General features: G+C 41.0%; 1 protein-coding gene across 1 annotated transcript in view; it reads right to left on the reverse strand.

The window, feature by feature from the left end:
- LOC126412107 (bumetanide-sensitive sodium-(potassium)-chloride cotransporter) overlaps positions 1–21,791 on the reverse strand; it is a 598,521-nt gene that overhangs the window by 47,333 nt on the left and 529,397 nt on the right. Inside the window, exons 12-13 of the mRNA XM_050081538.1 lie at positions 11,041–11,282; positions 10,719–10,915 (exon numbers count right to left, since the gene is read on the reverse strand). Of these exons, the coding sequence (XP_049937495.1) occupies positions 10,719–10,915; positions 11,041–11,282 (439 nt within the window). The remainder of the gene's footprint in view (positions 1–10,718; positions 10,916–11,040; positions 11,283–21,791) is intronic.

The following is a 21,791-nucleotide window of genomic DNA, read 5'->3' on the forward strand; positions in this document are numbered from 1 at the left end:
CAGCGTCAGAAATGACATGTGCCCTACGTACCAAGGTACGAAGTCCCCTTCACGCTGAGCCGAATGGTGACAACTATTAGCTTGTAGAAATAGGTGGGTTTTAAAGGCGCCGACTCCAATGCACGTTCCTCGAAGTCTTCCATAAATAAATTTGCGATCACAGGAGACAACGGACTACCCATCGCAACTCCATCTGTCTGCTCGTAATACTGGTTATTAAATAAAAAGTAAGTGGATGTCAACACATGCCTAAAGAGATTAGTTAAATCAGCACCAAACCTGGCTTCAATTAACCGCAACGAATCAGACAGAGGAACACGAGTGAAGAGAGAGACCACATCGAAACTCACTAAAATATCAGAGTCATTCAGCCTCAGTCCCTCCAAACGACGTAAAAAATCAGCTGAGTTCCTGATATGATGTTCACACCGTCCTACTTGTGGACTCAACAGAGAAGCAAGATGCTTGGATACACGATATGTCGGAGCGCCGATGTTACTCACTATAGGACGGAAAGGAACCCCTTCCTTATGAACCTGTGGAAGGCCATATAACCTAGGGGGAACGGCACTATAGGTGTTAAGCCTCTTGATTGTGTCCTGCGACAAACCACGTTTCTTCAGGAGGCTGTTGGTCTTTCTCTCAACACTTTTCGTGGGGTCAGCATCGATTCTGCGATACGCTGAATCAGATAGTAAACGTTGCATCTTTTGTACATAATCATGTTTATTTAAAACAACAGTGGCATTGCCCTTGTCAGCAGGTAAAATAACAATACTGGGATCAACTTTGAGAGAGCGTAAAGCAGCCCTCTCTGCTGCTGTTACATTACTCTTGGGTGGACGAGCCCTAGTCAAAACACGGCATGCCTCCCTCCTAACTTCCTCTGCAGCGTCAGGAGGTAGTTTGCAAACTGCCTTTTCAATTGAACTAATAAAATCAACTACCGGCAAATTCTTCAGAGTGGGTGCAAAATTTAAACCCTTCCCTAGCACGGATAAGGTTGCGTCATCAAATGATTTCTCTGTGAGATTTATCACAGAGCATCGAGATATAACATCCGACTCCACGCGATGCCAAATGCCGGGCAGTAACGGAGTTGTACTCCCAGTCAGCTTGGGTCCATGAGGCACCGTCCAACCAATGCCAAGTGAAATCAGACACTTCAGACGCAACCGTTAACTGAAAACGATACAATTCTTTGGAAACAGAATCCAAACGTCGACGAGTAAAACGAATCCTTTCGTGAACAAGAGCCAAGCCAGCACGTTGCTTGATACGATTGGCAGCAGGAGAATTAATATGGTGCACAACCTTAGCAAATGTTGGGACATGATTTTCATCACGACACCTCAATAAAAACGACAAAGCACATTGCAGTCTAACTCGACAGCTACGAAGTTTATCCAACTTACGTAAACACCGATACATTTCCTCCCCGTAGAGGTAAACAATGTGAGACCTGAGTTTCTCCTGCCGTATACAACTTTCAAATAACTTCCGGGAATTCAGCCAGGTAACACTTTCAGCGACTGCCGATATTTCAGTGGGAGAACACCCCGCCATTTTCAAGGCAAACTGCAACGGACAGGCGGTGTACATGCAAATTTAATACCTCGGTTCTCCGACAGAAGCAGGAAAGATAACACACACACACACACACACACACACACACACACACACACACACACACACACACACACTGAACACTAGTGCCACCAAAGATGACCAAAGTCAGAGCTATCGATAGTGAGACTACGAATTCGCAGGTGTTTCCCGTACTAAAACTTTGGCTCGCAGACGTGTATTGGCCCAGTACTGACAGAGAAATTGGGCACTTGGTGGCCACCTGTTCCCAGTGTGCGAGACAACAGGCGTCTCCCAGGTCAGCGTTCTCTTCATGGCCACCTGCAACCCAGGCATGGGAACGTGTTCACATAGATATTGCAGGCCCATTTCTCAATGGCTTTTGGCACATTGTCTTTGATGCTTATTCCCGATTCCCATATGTGGTTCGCTGCTCCTCAACCTCTTCAGAAGTTGCAATCCTGGAACTCACAAAAATCTTTGCTGTGGAAGGTCTGCCAGTCACCCTAGTATCAGACAATGGATCTCAGTTTATTTCGCAGACCTTCCAGGATTTTTGTAGGCGCTTCGGTATTTGGCACGTTTGCTCTCCCCCCTTTCATCCACAATCGAATGGGGAAGCACACATTTAAGAAGCAGATGAAAAAGTATGTGCACGAATTTCCTGTGGAGGAGGCGTTGACGTTTTTCCTGACGGCATACCGGACCACACCAATGGAAGAACGCAGCCCTGCAGAGCTCCTCCACGGGCACCAACCTAGGACTCTGTTGAACCTCCTCTGGCCTGGTCCTCACCAGTCTTCGCAAAATGGGGTACGCAGCTTTCCACTGGGTATGTCAGTCTGGGCATGTGGGTTTGGTCGCAACCCACGTTGGATACCAGTGGTGGTCCTGCGCCGCAATGGCCGCAGTCTGTATACCTTGCAGGCGGGGGACCGGGAGGTACGTCATCACCAAAATCAGCTACGTCCACGTTTGGGCACCCACCCTCCGACCCCTCAGGCACCGGCTTCCCCATTGCCGGCACCCGTGTTGTTTTCTCAGGGGACGCTACTGCCCCTCTCACCTGTGACTCTGCCACACTGTGATGGTTCTCAGCCTTGCCGGCCTCCAGTAGCTCCAGCACCGACATCGCCATCATTAGAGATGCCCCGGCGAGAGCCGGCCCCCATCACAGGTCCAGTTTCTCAGGAGGCTGGTTTACCTGTGGTCGTGCCTTCCCCATCGTCCCCACCACTGGGTCTTGCCCCTCCCGAGGTGAAACAGGATCCGGAGTTCGACAGCTTGTCGCCTGTTCTGTCTCAGGATCCGGTGGTGAGACGATGGGGGCCTCTTCGTGTGGGTCACTTCCAACCGTATTCGAAGGTTCCGGCTCGAGGGTTGGCAGATCCCCCCGACTCCAGCACTCCAATGGACGTGGAGGTCATCGCTACTGCACGACGCTCCACCTTCTGACGCAGTGGATCACAGTGGCTTCACCTCCTGAAGGAGGAGGAGCGCAGAAGCCACCAGAAAGATCGCGGGAGGCGCACATCAGCACGGCGCGTCACGGACAGTAGTTGCCGCAAGTCAAGTCCCGTCCACTAGAGGGCGCGCAAGAATTCGGCCACGCCCTCTGCCGGTGGAACTACAACAACTCAGGCAGCACGGGCCGTGCCCAGTCAGTTTTTCATCGGGCATGCCTAGCAGACAGTTCCCGGTCTACACTAGGTGAAGTGCGACGGACAACGTGAATCGTGTTAATACAGGGTTACCACAGGACTGACAAATTTTCAATTCTATACAATGAAAATGAAGCTGAAAAAATGTTGTGTACCTCAAACAAAGTAAAAAAAAAAAAGTGTAAATCTGTGTAACTGCAAAAGAATGAAACACCGCATACTTGCTGCATCGGAAGTTGTGTGAAGCTATGTGCAGATGACACTGTTGGCTACAGGGAGGTTGCAATGCCGGAGGACTGTGGTGAAATGCAGGACAACCTGGAGAGGCCTGCCAGTAGGTGCAGTGGCTGGCAGTTGCCAAGTTCCTCACAAAATCAAATGTCCAATTTCATGTGCCACTTTCCAGTGAGCAATGATTTCTTTCTCCAATAAAGATAAGCAGCTAGCATATAGGTGATTTAAAAGTCTCACATCAGGAATGACAGCATGATACTGGAGAAGTTTGCTGAGATTCTTCTTGGCCTTTCAGGAAATTCTGTATATATGAACATTTAGGTTTCATTTTCATGACACCTGTGACCAAAAGAGAAATTTGAAATTTATAATACTTTTGTTCAAATGAAGCATGTCATTAAAAGGAGTGTTGCATGAAATTCATAAACAAAATTCTCTTACATAAAACCACTACCAAAATTGTATTTTATATCAGTTGACTCGTACTTTTCCACTTTGCATTTCAAAGACGATGTATCACTGCTAACATTTGACAAGTCACATCCGCAATTCCTGTTCCAGTGGTGTCCATCATTGATTGAAATAATAATGTATGAACATACTATGTACTAGAAAATGTTTGCAGTCTCCTTATGAAAATAAGGCATGTGGATTCTCAGAAAAAACCTGTGTGTACTGGAGAAAAATTCAAACTGCACAGCAAACAATTACAACAATTTTTGCTACTTCAAAAATTTCACATCCAGTAGCAAGACTGAGCCAGGATGTTTATTTTTTTTTCATCAAACAACCACCATCACACCGGATGTATAATATATAATCAGTACACAGATTATATTACATTACTTTTCTCCTAAAAACAGTAACAATTAATTTTTGGACTTTTTCTCGATTTTTACAAATACACATATTGTAAATTCTGTTCATCCCATCTACCCCAGTGTTACTGGAAACAACATGAGATACAAGACATAAAACGATTAATGTTACTAAAAGAAGTATTTACCAATATAGATCATAGTTTTTAATTTTCAATTTAGTTGATTTTATATAAGGTTGAAATGATATTACATTAAGCATGTGCATGAAAAAATACCTAATTATAATGCCAATTTGAAACTAAGCTGCTTTACTTCATATAACCAATAAAAATTTCTAAAGCTGAGCTCTGTTCAGTACTGTAGCCTATTTTCTACATACATACATAAAAATAAAGAAGCAAGCATGTATGTATGTCCTGCATGTCCTCCAAAACCTCTGGATTGATTTAATCCTAATTTGGCACACAAACAGCATACTTCATGAGTATCAGCACTGTGGGGATTTACAGTCTCCTAGCTCTTATAGGAGCACAGATGTGGACAAGAAACGGTTTTTTCAGACTATGACGTGTAGATTGACTTGCATGACAGGCATGTGATGGTAGTATCAGCCTGCATTATCAAGCAGCCTACACCTCAAGGGCAAGAAGCACTTTACCCAACCCCAATGTGGAAGCTGCCCTGCACAGCTGGCATATTGTGCAGGAGTAGCCTTTTGCCGTAGTCCATCAGATCACCAGGCTTGTTGCCAATCAAAAATGTGTGGGACATGGTGAAACGACAGGTGCAGCAAAGTGGCTCATTGCCAACCATCACAGATGAACTTTGAAAACAGGTGAATGCAGCATGGATGGCTATACCACAGGATGCCATTCATGCCTTATACGTGTCAATGGCATCACGTACGGAACAAGTTGTCAGGGCCCATGGCAAACATATGGGTGGACACTCGCTGAACTACTCAGAACTTCTGCACAACATACTAATGTACATGTCCTGTGAATATGAATCTCAAGTCGTCCAACGTGTTGTTTTTTTCTTAACATGAATGTACAAAGCAAACTGTATGTTTGTGTTTATGTCCAGGATGTCCTCACAAACCCTTTGTTTGTGTTTATGTCCAGGATGTCCTCACAAACCCTTTAACTGATTTCATCCAAATTTGGCACACAAACCTCAAGCTTCACTAGTATCAGCATTGCACAATAACCTCGCAGCTTCAATAGGATTAGAGATAGTGGAAAATGTACTTTTTTTCAGCCCCTGCCTTATAGGTTGCCCTGTGTGACAGGCATGTTGTGGGAGTAATATTGGCGTGCTTGTTGACCTGTTTTGCAGGGGGCAACAAAGAAGGCTGATATGGATAGAAGACGGGATGGATAGGGAGAGAAGGGTAGGAGGGAATGAATAAGGAGGGAGGGGAAGGATAGAGATAGAGAGCGAGAGAGAGAGAGGGGGGAGGGGTGCCAGGAAGATATGGATGGAGAGAGGGAGCAAGGGGAGGTGGACAGAGAGAGAAGGGGAAGATGAATAAGGAGATGGGGTAGGAGGTGATGGACACTTGGGGAGGGGGGAGGAGACACACGGGGAGAAAGCAAAAGGAAGAGATGGACAGAGATGCGTGCTGGAGAAGATGGATAGAGAGAGAGGGGGGGGGGGGGAGGAGATGGATGTAGAGAGGGGAAGAGAGGGGATGGAAAGGGAGAGATGAGAGGAGAAAACGGATAGAGAGAGGAGGAGGAGGAGTATGTCATATACACAGAGGGGAGAGGAGAAGATGTACAGAGTGAAGAGGAAAGAGGAGATGGCCAGATAGATGTGGGAGTAAGAGGTGGACACAGAAGGAGCAGGATGAGGTGGACACAGAGAGGAGTAAGAATGGGATGTGGACACATACGAACGGCTTGCTACATTGAATCAGCACTGTAGGGGTTAGTGCCTCCTATCTCCCTTAGAACAGGAGATAGGGCAAAAAAGTGTGTTCTATACCTGACATGTAGGCTGCCCAGCATGACACGTGGATTGTGTGGGCAGTACCAGAATGCCTTTCAGGGGCTACATGTGCGCAGGTGAACAGCTAAACAGGGAGGTGGGAAGTGATAGAGGGGGGAGGATGAAGAGGACAGATGGGGGGAGGGTGGTGATGGACAGAGAGCAGGAGAGGAGGGATGTACAGTGAGAGAAAGGGAGGATAAGATGGACAGAGAGACCAGGTTGGAGGGGTATATACAAGGAGAGGGGAGGAAGAGGTGGACAGAGTGATGGGGCAGGAGGAGATGAAGAGCCAGAGAGAGCGGGGAGGAAAAGATGGGCAGATGTGGGTAGGAGGGTGAGAAATGGGAGGAGGAAGAGGCAGACACAAAGGTGGGACGAGGAGATATGTGTGGGGAAAATTCTAGGGTGTGTGTGTGTGTGTGTGTGTGTGTGTGTGTGTGTGTGTGTGTGTGAAGCTATCTGTACGTATGTGCATCTAGTATCTCCACCCAAATCTCTAAATCAATTTCATCCAAATTTGATTCACAAATTTAATGACTATCATAACTCTAATAGTAGTGCAGCCATGGCCAAAAATGTTGTTTTTTCAGCCCATGCCATAAAGGCTGCCCAGCAAAAAGCATATTGTCTGGGAACTGTATTGGCCTGCTGTATCAACCAGCATACGCAGCAGGGGAAAAAATAAAAAAAATCATTTAAAAAAGCGTTTCAAGCCCCTGATGTTAGGTGGTCCTCCATGATAGGTGTGTTGCATTTGAGTAATATCAGTCTGCTCACTGGCCTGTTATGCACAGGGCTACATACTACAATGGACACAACCAGGGGAATGTTCAAAGATAGAGGAGGGACTGGGCAGAGGGAGGGGAGTGGGAGTGGGTGGACAGTGAGGAAGGGAATAGTAGGGGATGTCCTGAGAAAGGGGGCATGAGGGGATGGACACACAGATGGAGCAGGAGAGGAGACAAAGAAGGTGGGAGGAGTAGATGGTTAGGGAGAGGGAGGAGGAGATTGGTATAGAGAGGGGGAAGAGGGGATGGTTACAGTGAGCAGCAGGAGGAGATGAATGGGGAGAGGGGGCAGTAGGAGATGAAAATGGTGAAGTGGGGAGGAGGTTTAGGGGGAGGGGGCCACAAGGATATGGACATAAAGTGGGTGGAGGAGATGGTCTGAGAGAGGAGAAAGAGAAGATGGTCAAAGAAAGATGGAGGAGGATATGGACAGAGAGAGAGGGTGAAAGAGGAATAGGTGGACAGAGAGAGGGGTGAGGGAGAGGAAATGTGTGCAACATATTTGTCGAATGCATATGTGTGTGATACCATGTGGAAAAGGCTAGTACCACAATAAAGCACAGAGAAGAACTAGCATTATGTACATTATCTTTAAAATAACCCGAGAATCTTCTGCCTGTGGTACCTGTTTTCAATTTATACAGTTAATTGTCTAATTCATAATGAGTCATGTGGGCTAAAACACAAACAAACAAATACCAAATTCAGGTCTTGAAGATGGTCAAGATACAATATCAGGAATCACAGCTCACAGTGTTCCAAACAGAAACACATAACAACAAAACTAGCCTTTGAAACTATCAGTTAATTCTTGAGATGAGCGAGGGGATGGAGGGGGAGGGCAAAATAATCAGTTGGGTGATACCTAGGTGTATAGGGAAAGTGGTGGGGCAGGGAAAGTCATTCTAATATAATCTAAGAAGGAGCTACCTTGTATAAAAATAAGAGAAGGAAAAGATGAAGCAAAGGTTTTCACAGAAATCTGGAGGTCATTAGTACATGCTAAATCATCTTCTCTTCAGAGACAACAGAAGAAAAGGATTGAGTCAGAAGTAAAAATGAGAAGTGGAAGAATAATACAAAGTACAGGAAATTAAGAGCAAAATACCAGGAAATGAGACAAACATAGTGAGAAAAAGGAGATGGAAAAAATGGAGGGAAAAGTAAAGGGTAGTAAAAGTAGTATCTCCTAGGTGAAAAAACAATAAATAATAAAATCAAACCAAGGTAAAATTCCAACAAACAGCATGGGATAAGTTAGCACATAGTAAATATTGGAGGGTTAAAGGATATCTCCTAGGTGAAAAAACAATAAATAATAAAATCAAACCAAGGTACAATTCCAACAAACAGCATGGAGGGAGGGAGATAAGTTAGCACATAGTAAATATTGGAGGGTTAAAGGATGAGAGTATATACGAGGGTTGGAACTTTAATAGTGGCAACTATTTATTTACAGTTCATACAAAATAGATACATGTTTCAAAGTTTTACTGACATTCAAAGTAGTCACCAGCATTGTGTATAACACTCTGCCAGTGATGTGGAAGTCTTAGGATACTCTTAGCAGTGCCAATTGTGTTCACAGTTCGAGTGGCATGGTCTACTGCCTGACTTCATGGCATTTGCTTCAGAACTGCTACTAATTCATCAGGCAACAGACCACGCCGCTCGAACTGTCAACACAACTGGCACTGCTAAGAATATCCTATGACTTCCACATTGCTGGCAATGGGTTATACTCAATGTTGGTGACTACTTTGATGGTCAGTAAAACTCTGAAACACGTATCCATTTTGTACAAGCTGTAAATAAATAGTTGCCACCATTAAAGTTCCAACCCTCGTATTAGAGGGCATGTTCTTCTGTAAAGACTACTGGGAAAGTAATGTTGGGTAGATGATTGGGTAGATGATCCAAATGGCCTGTAGCGTAAATCAAGCCCTCAGATCTCTTGGGCAATGCCACAGAGCTCGTTATCGATCATATATGTGGTGGACAATGATTATGTGTTCACTTACGATTTCTAACTGTCTGTTGGTGATCATACACTGCATAAAAGTTTATGTAGTTATTGTATGGTAGCTAATAAACAATCTGATCAGTTCCACATGTGAGCCTGCCTTTGATGTAATGTGTCTTTTGGATCCTTGGCCATTTGGATATTCCCAACTAGCACTAGTCTCCATTAACTCCAGAGATGGAAGCTTACTCTCTAACATATGTCCTCCCATTATTGCTACACTTAACTTCTGTTACAATAACTCGCTCCCCCGATCCCAAAAATTCCTTCCTCTATGACAATTTTTGGGACATAACCTACTTCTTTTTCTTATATATTCTTTTTCCACAGAGAAGCAGCTCTCTCTCTCTCTCTCTCTCTCTCTCTCTCTCTCCCTCTCCCTCCCATGTCTTTGTCTAACCTTTACTTCTTGCTATATTGCTACCTTCCATCATCTCTGAACTGAAGCTGATGCATTACATACTAATTTATCTTTGATCTTCAATTCTTTTGGATGCCTTTTACTTCATAGATTCCTTCCTTCTTCCTTATACAACATGAATTTTAGTTGGGCTTTCAGTTATCTGACACCTAAGCCCAACCTTCCCATAAGGATTTTCATTTTTATTCAAATATGCATTTCACACTCTCAAACTTCAACAACAAAGTAATTCCATTTACATACAACTTGGAGCTTAAGACCAAAAATAATTGCTAATTAGCCTTTCATCAGCAAGTAGGTTTATTCAATACATTTTTAATGTTAGTTTATGCCAGGTACTAACACTGAAATCAAACTACCATATCCAGACATATCACATCATATGAAAAATTGAAAATCAGTTACTATTTGCTCCCCACGTTCAAAACATGAAAGATTTAATATCTTGTGCATAACAGTTTACACAGTACTGATACTATAAACTTTACTGCATTAAGTTAGGTATTACTGTTATTTCACTCATGATTATTAGAAAGGAGATCTCTGTACCTCATTTACACAATAATTATCAGGAAGATAGCGCAGCACTCAAGATATTATTAAGCCCACTATGCTACATTCGTAGAAATAACCAATAGCCTTAGCTTGAGGCTATGATAAGCAAAAACGAAGCATTTGTGAACTGTGCTAAACATTTTGGAACTACACTCTATGGTATACATTTTGCAAGGAAGAGGCTGCAGGGCATGCACAGAAGCGTGTATATACACCGAACTGTTTTTGGAAGTGTGCAAAACAACACTAACATCTCTGTAACTTACCCCTTGACTTTGTTATCTGACGAATTCCTACACTGATAAATTTGTACAGATCTTCATTTCATTGAAACGGAATCAAGGAGGAAAAAAACAACATAACATATTAAATTTCACTAACATCTTATAATTTTTTTGGTAAATGAAATAACTACTTTTAAATTTTCAGCACACTCATTATCTGAAACACTACAAAGATACTATAGAAGGAAAACTAAAAATAGTGATATTTTTTGGAATAATCATGTAAAAAGAAAAAAAAATAGAAATTTTATTCAAATAATTATAAAGTAAATAATATTCCATAATGACAAACATTCAAAAACGTTTGAAAACATATATTTCAGAAAACCCACATAAAATATGAACCAACCTTGTGAAATCTGAGGGAAAGACTGATTTCGAGGAAGACTTTCTTGGGAATTCTGACGCACTATCGATACTCCTTTCTCTGAATTTACACCATTGGCCATCTTCAACAAATCCTCTTCATCAGCTACCACTTTTGAGTAATCTAAGCCACCCTGTAGTCGTAGTATGGCTACTGCAATGTACATGTCCAGTGCCTTGCTGAAAAATAATAGCCATAGTTGACACTTGATCTACAACTGCACCCAGAGAGTTTTTATTGAGTCATATTGCATTAGCAGCATTCCATGTTCCATTAACGAGATCTAGGTTTAATTAAAACTTACTGTATCACATTAAAATACATCACTAGTTCATTTCTATCACATTCTGTCCAATCAGCCTTATAACCCATCAATAGGATGTTGGGTTTCAGCTTCCCAACTCCAGAAGATTGCAGTAAAGCTTTTGCTCCCTCTTCAAACTTCACTTCATCAATGTGTGTGTAGAAGGCTTTTATTTTATGTGATTTTAACCAATTATGAGCTTTGTACGTCAACACATTACGCACTCTTTGACTCAAGGCATCCTGTAAAAATATTTTCAAGTGAAATTAGTTTATATGCAAATGGATTAATTTACTTAACTTTGTGACAATTTATTGTGCAGTAGTCAGTGATACAGACAAATGTAAAAATATGAGATACAATATGCAAATAAAGAGATAAAATGCCTAAGCTCAAATTTCTAATACATCATGAGACAGAACTGCTGGCTATTACTTACCTTAAGGAGGCAAAAATGTATACTGCAGGCAAAACATATACTGCAGCCACTAGACACTAAAAACACTCATAAATAAGGGACACACTACCTAGCTTTCATAACTAATAGAGGAATATGTTACGTTGGGGAAAGTTACAAAGGAAGTTTCTACCAAAGGACGACACACGAACGCACGCATGCACACACACACACACACACACACACACACACACACACACACACACACACACACACTATATTCATGCTCAGTGCTTAAGCTAGAGGGACAGTAGAAGCTTGCAAGTACTTGTCACCCATCCTCCTTTATAGTACAAGGTTTCAATCCTAAAATGCGCATTATCCCAATGATGTTCAAATCTAGTTAAAGATATGAAAGAGAACACTCAACTTAGAAAATTGGTGAAATTACAGAGTGACATAAGGGTCTAGTAAATAACAATGCAGTTTTAGTTTTAGTTATGTCATGTTCCGTACATCATTTTCCCAATTATTTTATCGATAAGGCGTGGAACAAGTCAGATTACAAGATATATATACACACATGAATAGTGCTAATATTAATATTACTGAAATTTTTAGTTCTACACATGCAACTACATTTAGAAGTACTTTTTTTTCTATTTCTGAAACAGAAACTCGTCCACGGAGTAGAAGGAGTTGTCCAAAAGAAATGATTTTAAGCTAGATTTAAAACTTGATCTGCTACCTGCCAGACACTTTATGTTGTTGGGCAAATGATCAAAGATTTTTCTTGGTGACTAATGTACTCCTTTTTGAGCAACTGACAGCTTCGATGACGGATAGGAAAGGTAATTTTTCCCTCTAGTGTTGTACGTATGAACATCACTGTTCTTCGCGAATTGAGATGGATTATTTGTAATGAATATCATTAACAAATATATGTACTCTAACAGGGTGTATATGTGGACAAGGAAAAAAACTTCCCGGATTTACCAGTTAAAAATACACTTCCTCCTGGGTGACAGTGTATTTTCCCTATCAATCCTTTGAATGGTTATGGTTTTATACACGGGTGTACAATTTCCCGGCACTTTAGAAAAAGAAACTTTGATGCGCTTTTGTAAGCCGTTCGTAGCTCATGTCATGTGATCTCGCCAGCCGATAACAGCGGATATTCAGAGCATAGGACACGTAATGTAGTCAGCCAACAGCAACATCACTGTTAAGTAGCACGAACACACAAACAGAGAAAGTTAATAGTTTAAATTAATATACATAGTGTTGCTACAAGAAAAGCAAAGCTTTCACATATAATATTGTTCTCAAGCTGCAAGAGAAGCTAAGCTTTCGCATAATATTGTTCTCAAGCTGCAAGAGAAGCTAAGCTTTCGCATATACTGTTGATCTTTTATGCACGTGTTACACTTTAAGATATATCATACAATGAGCCAGTAAAATGTTTAGTAATGACATCAATGTCTGATCTTTAGGGTTCGATATTCTTCTAAATGGCTCGTCATCAATGAGAGTCAAACGCTCTGTGATTTAATAAATTCATGGTACATTCTTGCACATAGTTCAACTTACGTAAGAGGATATTTACTTTGAAAGTAACACTTTTCAAACCACTATTCACAATATTTTCCTGCGACCTGTTATAAATAGGTTCGTTTCAGCAGTTGCCAGAAAGCACAGATAACAGGCGACACCACACTTGGGTAGCTATCATGACGTACGAAGCCCATATGTACGTACGTATAAAACATTGAAAGATCATACATTATGTCATAAAAGAAACAAGACATCAGAGGATACTGCAAAAGTATCAGAATTTTGTGAACCATATTAAAACGTGCACATTCAAAGTGCATACTTAAAGTGGAAATTCGTATGTCCAGATTCTCAATGAAGTAGACCTCGAGCTGATATTAAGCTTTTCAATGTTGTTTTGGGGATGTAAATTTTCTTGGAGCACCAGTACTCTATTATATCATGTTTGGTTCTTTATTGTGGCATAATGCCACACATGCTAGAAAATGAAAACGTGCACCTGAAATGCAGCAAACAGTTGAAACTAGCGAGTACTGTGGAATTAAACATTTCATTTCAAATACATTGACTGCCTCTGTGGATCAGGTTAACAAAAGTCAAGTTTCTTTATCAAACAGACAAAAATAACTTCATTGTTCTGCAAGGCGATTAATGCTTGGCTGTCAGAAAGGTGGAAATAAAATAAAATCTGAAACTAATGACATATTTTAACCTTCCGTAATTATGTGAATGTGTTTTAATTCACTAGATAGCTCCCGGCCACAGATATCCATTTTGCTTTCATTTGACGTGAGAGTAAATGATGGGGAAACAGCAAAATCACTAAATGTAAACACGGGTCATGTGGAGACTACCCCTAACTCAGACGCTCTGTGCATCAGCCCCGGATCTATGACATTTGCGAACCGGGTCAAAACTAAAAAAAATCAAATTTTCAAAATATGTTCATCTTGTAGAGCACATCTTTCTGAAAAGTCTGAAACTAAAACATATGTATTCAAGGAAATGCAAGACATATTATTTGGTCTTAAATATGCCAAAGTGCAGTGCCACGCCTCTTCATAAAGCATTTTTCTACCGCACGTCCAAACTATATTCAGGAGAGTGGAAATTGAAATGTCCTGTGGTGCCTCTCCTTCTCCCAGTCGGCCAGTTTGACAGACCGCCCCTCTTTAAAAAAAATCTTGCAATTAATAGCGGATGGGATTATTTGTAATCAAGAGACCAAGAACTCTTCAGAAAATTGAACTCTTTATGGCCTATTAGTTAATAACTTGCTGTTTTGTGTGGCATAAAATTGAATATAGGATATATAAAACCAATACTGACAAGAGATAAGCAAGAAATTACACATTTCTTCAAATTTTAGGTCCTAGCTTTTTTTTCTCTCCAACCTTGCTACAGCTTTACATGGCATGCTTTCCTTTCTACAAACGAATCTATTACCTCATCAAAATTCATCAAACGTTTTTGAAAAATTGAAATGTCATTATCTAATACTGAAAAAGCTGTTAATACAAATAATACCCAAGACTGATGTGGTTTCTCAATTTGATTTCGCCTATTTCGTCACTATCTACTAGATAAAACAAAATAGGGCTCTCTAATGTGGTAGCAATTTTGTAACACACCAAATAAACGAGAATGTTCTGGCACAAATGGCCATTTTTATAACACGACAGAATTTAATCCATGAAGTACCACTAACAAATGCCTATTAGGCCTACTACAAGCAAAAAGCTTTATGTTAGGAAATAGTTTCACATTTCATTCATACGCACCAGCTTCTCAAGCATGAGATCGAAAAGTAGTATTACGAAATTTTTATATAAATTTGGAATCGTCTTATTCTTCTTTGTGTGATGTCACGTTTCTTCTCCTTCCTCGTTCTAACAATCTTGTCATCACCAATTCTGTAGCTATTGCTGCCATTGTCAAAATTTGTTCGCCTCTTAACTTCACTAACCCTGCCAGAATCATAGGTTTAGTTATCCCGCGATTATTTTCCAGTTAGGCGTTATTATGTGTTCAAACAACACGTTTTCCGTGTTACTTCCAGAGTAGAACTTAAGCGGCTGCTAGCCGGGGACTGTACTACTGATCCTTACTACTGTAGCGATCTGGCCGAAAATTTTCTGTCAAAATTTCATTTTCTTGGATACACCGAGAAGATAATACGTAATATTTCTCACCTGTTATTCCTGTCAGTCGTTTATTTCCATCGACTCTGGTAGTCTGAATCTATGGATTTCACTAGTAATTACAACAATGCTGATCATTCGCAAACCCAATCAACCACATATTCAGACAGCGATTGGCATTCATCCATTCGGCTTTACTCCCTCAGCTCGTACAGCCCCATCCCCTTTTGTCCGCGGAAAGTTAATTTCTAGATGCGATGAGGATTCTCCTGACAAACATCACATACATTATGCATGCATCCAAAAGTCAACTTATGATTCATTCAGAAATTAACTTAAAATTTGTTCAAAAATCAACAGGGAAGCATTTCAAAATCATATGAATAATCTATCAAAAAACAAAGATGATGTGACTTACCAAACGAAAGCGCTGGCAGGTCGAAAGACACAAACAAACACAAACATACACACAAAATTCAGGCTTTCGCAACAAACTGTTGCCTCATCAGGAAAGAGGGAAGGAGAGGGAAAGACGAAAGGATGTGGGTTTTAAGGGAGAGGGTAAGGAGTCATTCCAACCCCGGGAGCGGAAAGACTTACCTTAGGGGGAAAAAAGGACGGGTATACACTCGCACACACACACATATCCATCCACACATACACAGACACAAGCAGACATTTGTAAAGGCAAAGAGTTTGGGCAGAGATGTCAGTCGAGATGGAAGTAAAGAGGCAAAGATGTTGTTGAAAGACAGGTGAGGTATTAGTGGCGGCAAATTGAAATTAGCGGAGATATGTATATGTGTGTGTGTGCGGTGTATACCCGTCCTTTTTTCCCCCTAAGGTAAGTCTTTCCGCTCCCGGGATTGGAATGACTCCTTACCCTCTCCCTTAAAACCCACATCCTTTCGCCTTTCCCTCTCCTTACCTGTTTCCTGATGAGGCAACAGTTTGTTGCGAAAGCCTGAATTTTGTGTGTATGTTTGTGTTTATTTGTGTTTTTTTCGACCTGCCAGCGCTTTCGTTTGGTAAGTCACATCATCTTTGTTTTTTGATACATTTTTCCCACGTGGAATGTTTCCCTCTATTATATTAATATCATTTGAATAATCGATAGACAAGATTGCGCTGAATGCTAGGCACTTTGTGAAACAAGTTTTTATACTCAAGAATATGAATTTGGTACCCCCTTTTCCCGGTAGCATCTAGCCGCGACTGCTTGCACAGCCAACAGCCACATCCCTGTAGCCAGAAGCGGGAGAATCCACTACTCAAATGCGACTCAACTGCGAATGTGCATGAGCCCGCTCGTAACTGCTGAAACGAATCTAATATAAAACCATTTGACACATTTTGATGTTGGCAGATGCTTACATGAGCACTGTATGTCGTTGTTGTATATGGTGCATTTCCTTTGCAATTTAAGTTATTTTCATTTTTTCTCTCATTTATGTTTTATTGTTGAAGTATTATTCTGCAGTAGTGGGATACAGTAGTATTCTTTGTTAGAGCATCGGTTCTCACCAGTCAAAATTACAAAAATTTAACTGAAAACTAAAACAATGAAAAATTCCCAAAATATCCCGGGTTTTTCCCGGATTTCCCAGTTGTCCTGGGTCGTATACACCCTGTCTAATGGTGCAGTTACAATACCTAACTCTTTGAAAAGGTGCCTACATGATGTCCTTGGGTGACCACCACTAATTATTCTCACTGCTCTCTTTTGTGCAATCAATACTTTACGTCTAACAAGGAAACCTCCCCATCGCACCCCCCTCAGATTTAGTTATAAGTAGGCACAGTGGATAGGCCTTGAGAAACTGAACACAGATAAATTGAGAAAACAGGAAGTTGTGTGGAACTATGAAAAAAATAAGCAAAATATGCAAATTGAGTAGTCCATGTGCAAGATAGGCAACATCAAGGAGAATGTGAGCTCAGGAGTGCCGTGGTCCCGTGGTTAGCGTGAGCAGCTGCGGAACGAGAGGTCCTCGGTTCAAGTCTTCCCTCGAGTGAAAATTTTAATTTTTTATTTTCAGACAATTATCAAAGTTCAGGCACTCACAGATAATCAACTTTGCTCTCCAAAATTCCAGGACATGTTCAGATTAGCTTGGACATATGCAGGATTTGACAGTCTACACACGGAAAAATTTGAAAATGTTAAAAACATACGTTTTGACAGAGCACAGGGAAAACTGTGAGACTGTGAAACTGTGCATTCATTTGTTGCAGTTTGCCGCGCGGGATTAGCCGGCGGTCTATGGCGCTGCAGTCATGGACTGTGCGGCTGATCCTGGCAGAGGTTCGAGGCCCCCCTCGGGCATGGTTGTGTGTGTTTGTCCTTAGGATAATTTAGGTTAAGTAGTGTGTAAGCTTAGGGACTGATGACCTTAGCAGTTAAGTCCCATAAGATTTCACACACACATTTGTTGCAGGTTATGTGACAAACTCTTTATGTTTTAATCACTTTTTTGGGAGTGATTATCACATCCACAAGAAAACCTAAATTGGGCAAGGTAGAAGAATCTTTCTACCCATTCGCCAAGTGTTCAAGTTAGGTGGGTCGACAACATATTCCTGTCATGTGACGCACATGCCGTCACGAGTGTCGTATAGAATATATCAGACATGTTTTCCTATGGAGCAATCGGTTGACCTATGACCTTGCGATCAAATGTTTTCGGTTCCCATTGGCAAGGCACATCCTTTCATCTACTAATCGCATGGTTTTGCAGTGCGGTCACAAAACACAGACACTAAACTTATTACAGTGAACAGAGATGTCAATGAACGAACGGACAGTTCATAACTTTGTGAAAATAAAGAAAGTAAACTTTTCACTCGATGGAAGACTTGAACCAAGGACCTCTCGGTCCGCAGCTGCTCATGCTAACCACGGGACCACGGCGCTCCTGAGTTCACTCTCTCCTTGAAGTTGCCTATCTTGCGCATGGACTATTCAGTTTGCATATTTTGCTTATATTTTTCATAGTTCCACACAACTTCTTCCTGTTTTCTCGATTGATCTGTGTTCAATTTTTCAAGGCCTATCCACTGTGCCAACTTAGAACTAAATCTGAGGGGGGTGCGATGGGGAGGTTCCATGTAAGTGATGAGTTACCCCATAAGACATTATTGAGTGGAAATATGAAAAGTACGTTAGGAGGCTGATCTGTTTATTGCCAAGACTAGCAATTATGCAAAGAGCCAAAGAAGCTCAACTTAGTTGTTTGAGAAGCTCAGTAATATGCTTCTTCCAGTTCAAGTTATCATCAATGTGAACACCCAAACATTTGGAGAAATTTACCCTGTTAATTGAGCCCTGTTTATATGCTACATTAATTGTTGGTACGACTCTATTCGGTGTACAGAACTGGATATAGTGAGTTTTTTTTCAAAATTAAGGGAGAGTCCATTTTCTGAGAACCACTTAATAATTCTTTGAAAGACATCTTCAACAATATCTTCAGTTGCTTTTTCTGGAATGCAATTTATTATTTCACTTGTGTCATCTGCAAAAAGTACTAGTTCTGCTTGCTGAACGTTAAGTGGGATGTCATTCACACGAATAAGGAACAGCAGAGGACCTAAAATTGAACCCCGTGGGACTCCCTTTGTGATAACTGATAACTCCCCATTCACTAGAATTTACCACCCTCCCAACATTATTTGTGCTATTCAGCACAACTTTTTGCGTTCTGTTCATTAAGTATGATTCAAACCAGCTGTGTGTGTAGCCTTCAATTCCATAAAACCTGAGTTTTTCTAAGAATGTCACATGATCCACACAGTCAAGTGCCTTGGACAGATCACAAAAAACACAAACTGGTGATAATTTGTTATTTAGGGCTTGTACTATTTGATGGGTAAATGTGTAGATAGCATTCTCAGTCAAGTAACCCTTCCGGAATCCGAACTGTGACAAGCTGAGTAAATAATTTTCACTTAAATGTGAAACTACTCCTGAATACATAACTTTTTCGAAATTTTAGAAAATGAAGTCAGCAATGAGATTGGTCTATAATTATTTACGTCACTCTTGTCCCCTTTTTTATGAAGAGGTTTGACAATTGCGTATTTCAATCTGTCTGGAAAAATTACCTATGCCAGTGAAGCATTACATATATCGCTAAGGACTCCACTTATTAAATTAGAACAACACTTCAAAATTCTGTTAGAGACTCAATCAACACCACATGAGCTCTTTTTTCAGTACATTTATAATTCCCTTAATTTCATTGGGGGATGTTGGTGCTATTTCTAAAGGCCCAAAGTCCTGGGGAGTGACATTTTTAACATATTTTTTTGCTTCTTCAACTGAACCCTTTAACCCTATTTTTACTGCTACATTCAGAAAGTGATTGTTAAAAATACTTGCAATTTGTGAATTATCACTCACAACATCATCATTTAGGTTTATTGCTACGGTGGGCTGTGCACTGTCAGACTGCTCCGTCTCCCGTTTGACAATATTCCATATAGTTTTAATCTTATTATCCGCATTATTAATTTCTGTCAGAACACATAAGCTTCTTGGCTTCTAAATGCCTTTCATTGTTCTTGTTGTTGTGGTCTCCAGTCCTGAGACTGGTTTGATGCAGCTCTCCATGCTACTCTATCCTGTGCAAGCTTCTTCATCTCCCGGTACCTACCGCAACCTACATCCTTCTGAATCTGCTTAGTATATTCATCTCTCGGTCTCCCTCTACAATTTTTACCCTCCACCCTGCCCTCCAATACTAAATTGGTGATCCCTTGATGCCTCAGAACATGTCCTACCAACCGATCCCTTCTTCTAGTCAAATTGTGCCACAAACTTCTCTTCTCCCCAATCCTATTCAATACTTCCTCATTAGTTATGTTGTCTACCCATCTAATCTTCAGCATTCTTCTGTAACACCACATTTCAAAAGCTTCTATTCTCTTCTTGTCCAAACTATTTATCGTCCATGTTTCACTTCCATACATGGCTACACTCCATACAAATACTTCCAAAAATGACTTCCTGACACTTAAATCTATACTCGATGTTAACAAATTTCTCTTCTTCAGAAATGCTTTCCTTGCCATTGCCAGTCTACATTTTATATCCTCTCTACTTCGACGGTCATCAGTTATTTTGCTCCCCAAATAGCAAAACTCCTTTACTACTTTGAGTGTCTCATTTCCTAATCTAATTCTCTCAGCATCACCTGACTTAATTCGACTACATTCCATTATCCTCGTTTTGCTTTTGTTGATGTTCATCTTATATCCTCCTTTCAAGACACTATCCATTCTGATCAACTGCTCTTCCAAGTCCTTTGCTGTCTCTGACAGAATTACAATGTCATCGGCGAACCTCAAAGTTTTTATTTCTTCTCCACGGATTTTAATACCTACTCCAAATTTTTTTTTTTTTTTGTTTCCTTCACTGCTTTCTCAATATACAGATTGAATAACATCGGGGAGAGACTACAACCCTGTCTTGCTCCCTTCCCAACCACTGCTTCCCTTTCATGTCCCTCGACTCTTACAACTGCCATCTGGTTTCTGTACAAATTGTAAATAGCCTTTCACTCCCTGTATTTTACCCCTGCCACCTTCAGAATTTGAAAGAGAGTATTCCAGTCAACATTGTCAAAAGCTTTCTCTAAGTCTACAAATGCCAGAAACGTAGGTTTGCCCTTCCTTAATCTAGCTTCTAAGATAAGTCGTAGGGTCAGTATTGCCTCATGTGTTCCAAGATTTCTACGGATCCAAACTGATCTTCCCCGAGGTCGGCTTCTACCAGTTTTTCCATTCGTCTGTAAAGATTTCGCATTAGTATTTTGCAGCTGTGACTTATTAAACTGATAGTTCGGTAATTTTCACATCTGTCAACACCTGCTTTCTTTGGGACTGCAATTATTATATTTCTTGAAGTCTGAGGGTATTTCGCCTGTCTCATACATCTTGCTCACCAGATGGTACAGTTTTGTCAAGACTGGCTCTCCCAAGGCTGTCAGTAGTTCTAATGGAATGTTGTCTACTCCCGGGGCCTTGTTTCGACTCAGGTCTTTCATTGCTCTGTCAAACTCTTCACGCAGTATCGTATCTCCCATTTCATCTTCATCTACATCCTCTTCCATTTCCATAATATTGTCCTCAAGTACATCGCCCTTGTATAGACCCTCTATATACTCCCTCCACCTTTCTGCTTTCCCTTCTTTGCTTAGAACTGGGTTTCCATATGAGCTCTTGATGTTCATGCAATTGGTTCTCTTATCTCCAAACGTCTCTTTAATTTTCCTGTAGGCAGTATCTATCTTACCCCTAGTGAGATAAGCCTCTACATCCATACATTTGTCCTCTAGCCATCCCTGCTTAGCCATTTTGCACTTCCTGTCGATCTCATTTTTGAGACATTTGTATTCCCTTTTGCCTGCTTCATTTACTGCATTTTTTTATTTTCTCCTTTCATCAATTAAATTCAATATATCTTCTGTTACCCAAGGATTTCTACTAGCCCTTGTCTTTTTCCCTACTGATCCTCTGCTGCCTTCACTACTTCATCCCTCAGAGCTGCCCATTCTTCTTCTACTGTATTTCTTTCCCCCATTCCTGTCAATTGTTCCCTTTCCTTAAAATATTTAAAAGGAGAAAACTATAATCCCAGTTTTTGAAACTATGTAAAA

This window comes from Schistocerca serialis, chromosome 7 (genome assembly GCF_023864345.2).
Source record: "Schistocerca serialis cubense isolate TAMUIC-IGC-003099 chromosome 7, iqSchSeri2.2, whole genome shotgun sequence".
Classification (NCBI taxonomy): Eukaryota; Metazoa; Arthropoda; class Insecta; order Orthoptera; family Acrididae; genus Schistocerca; species Schistocerca serialis.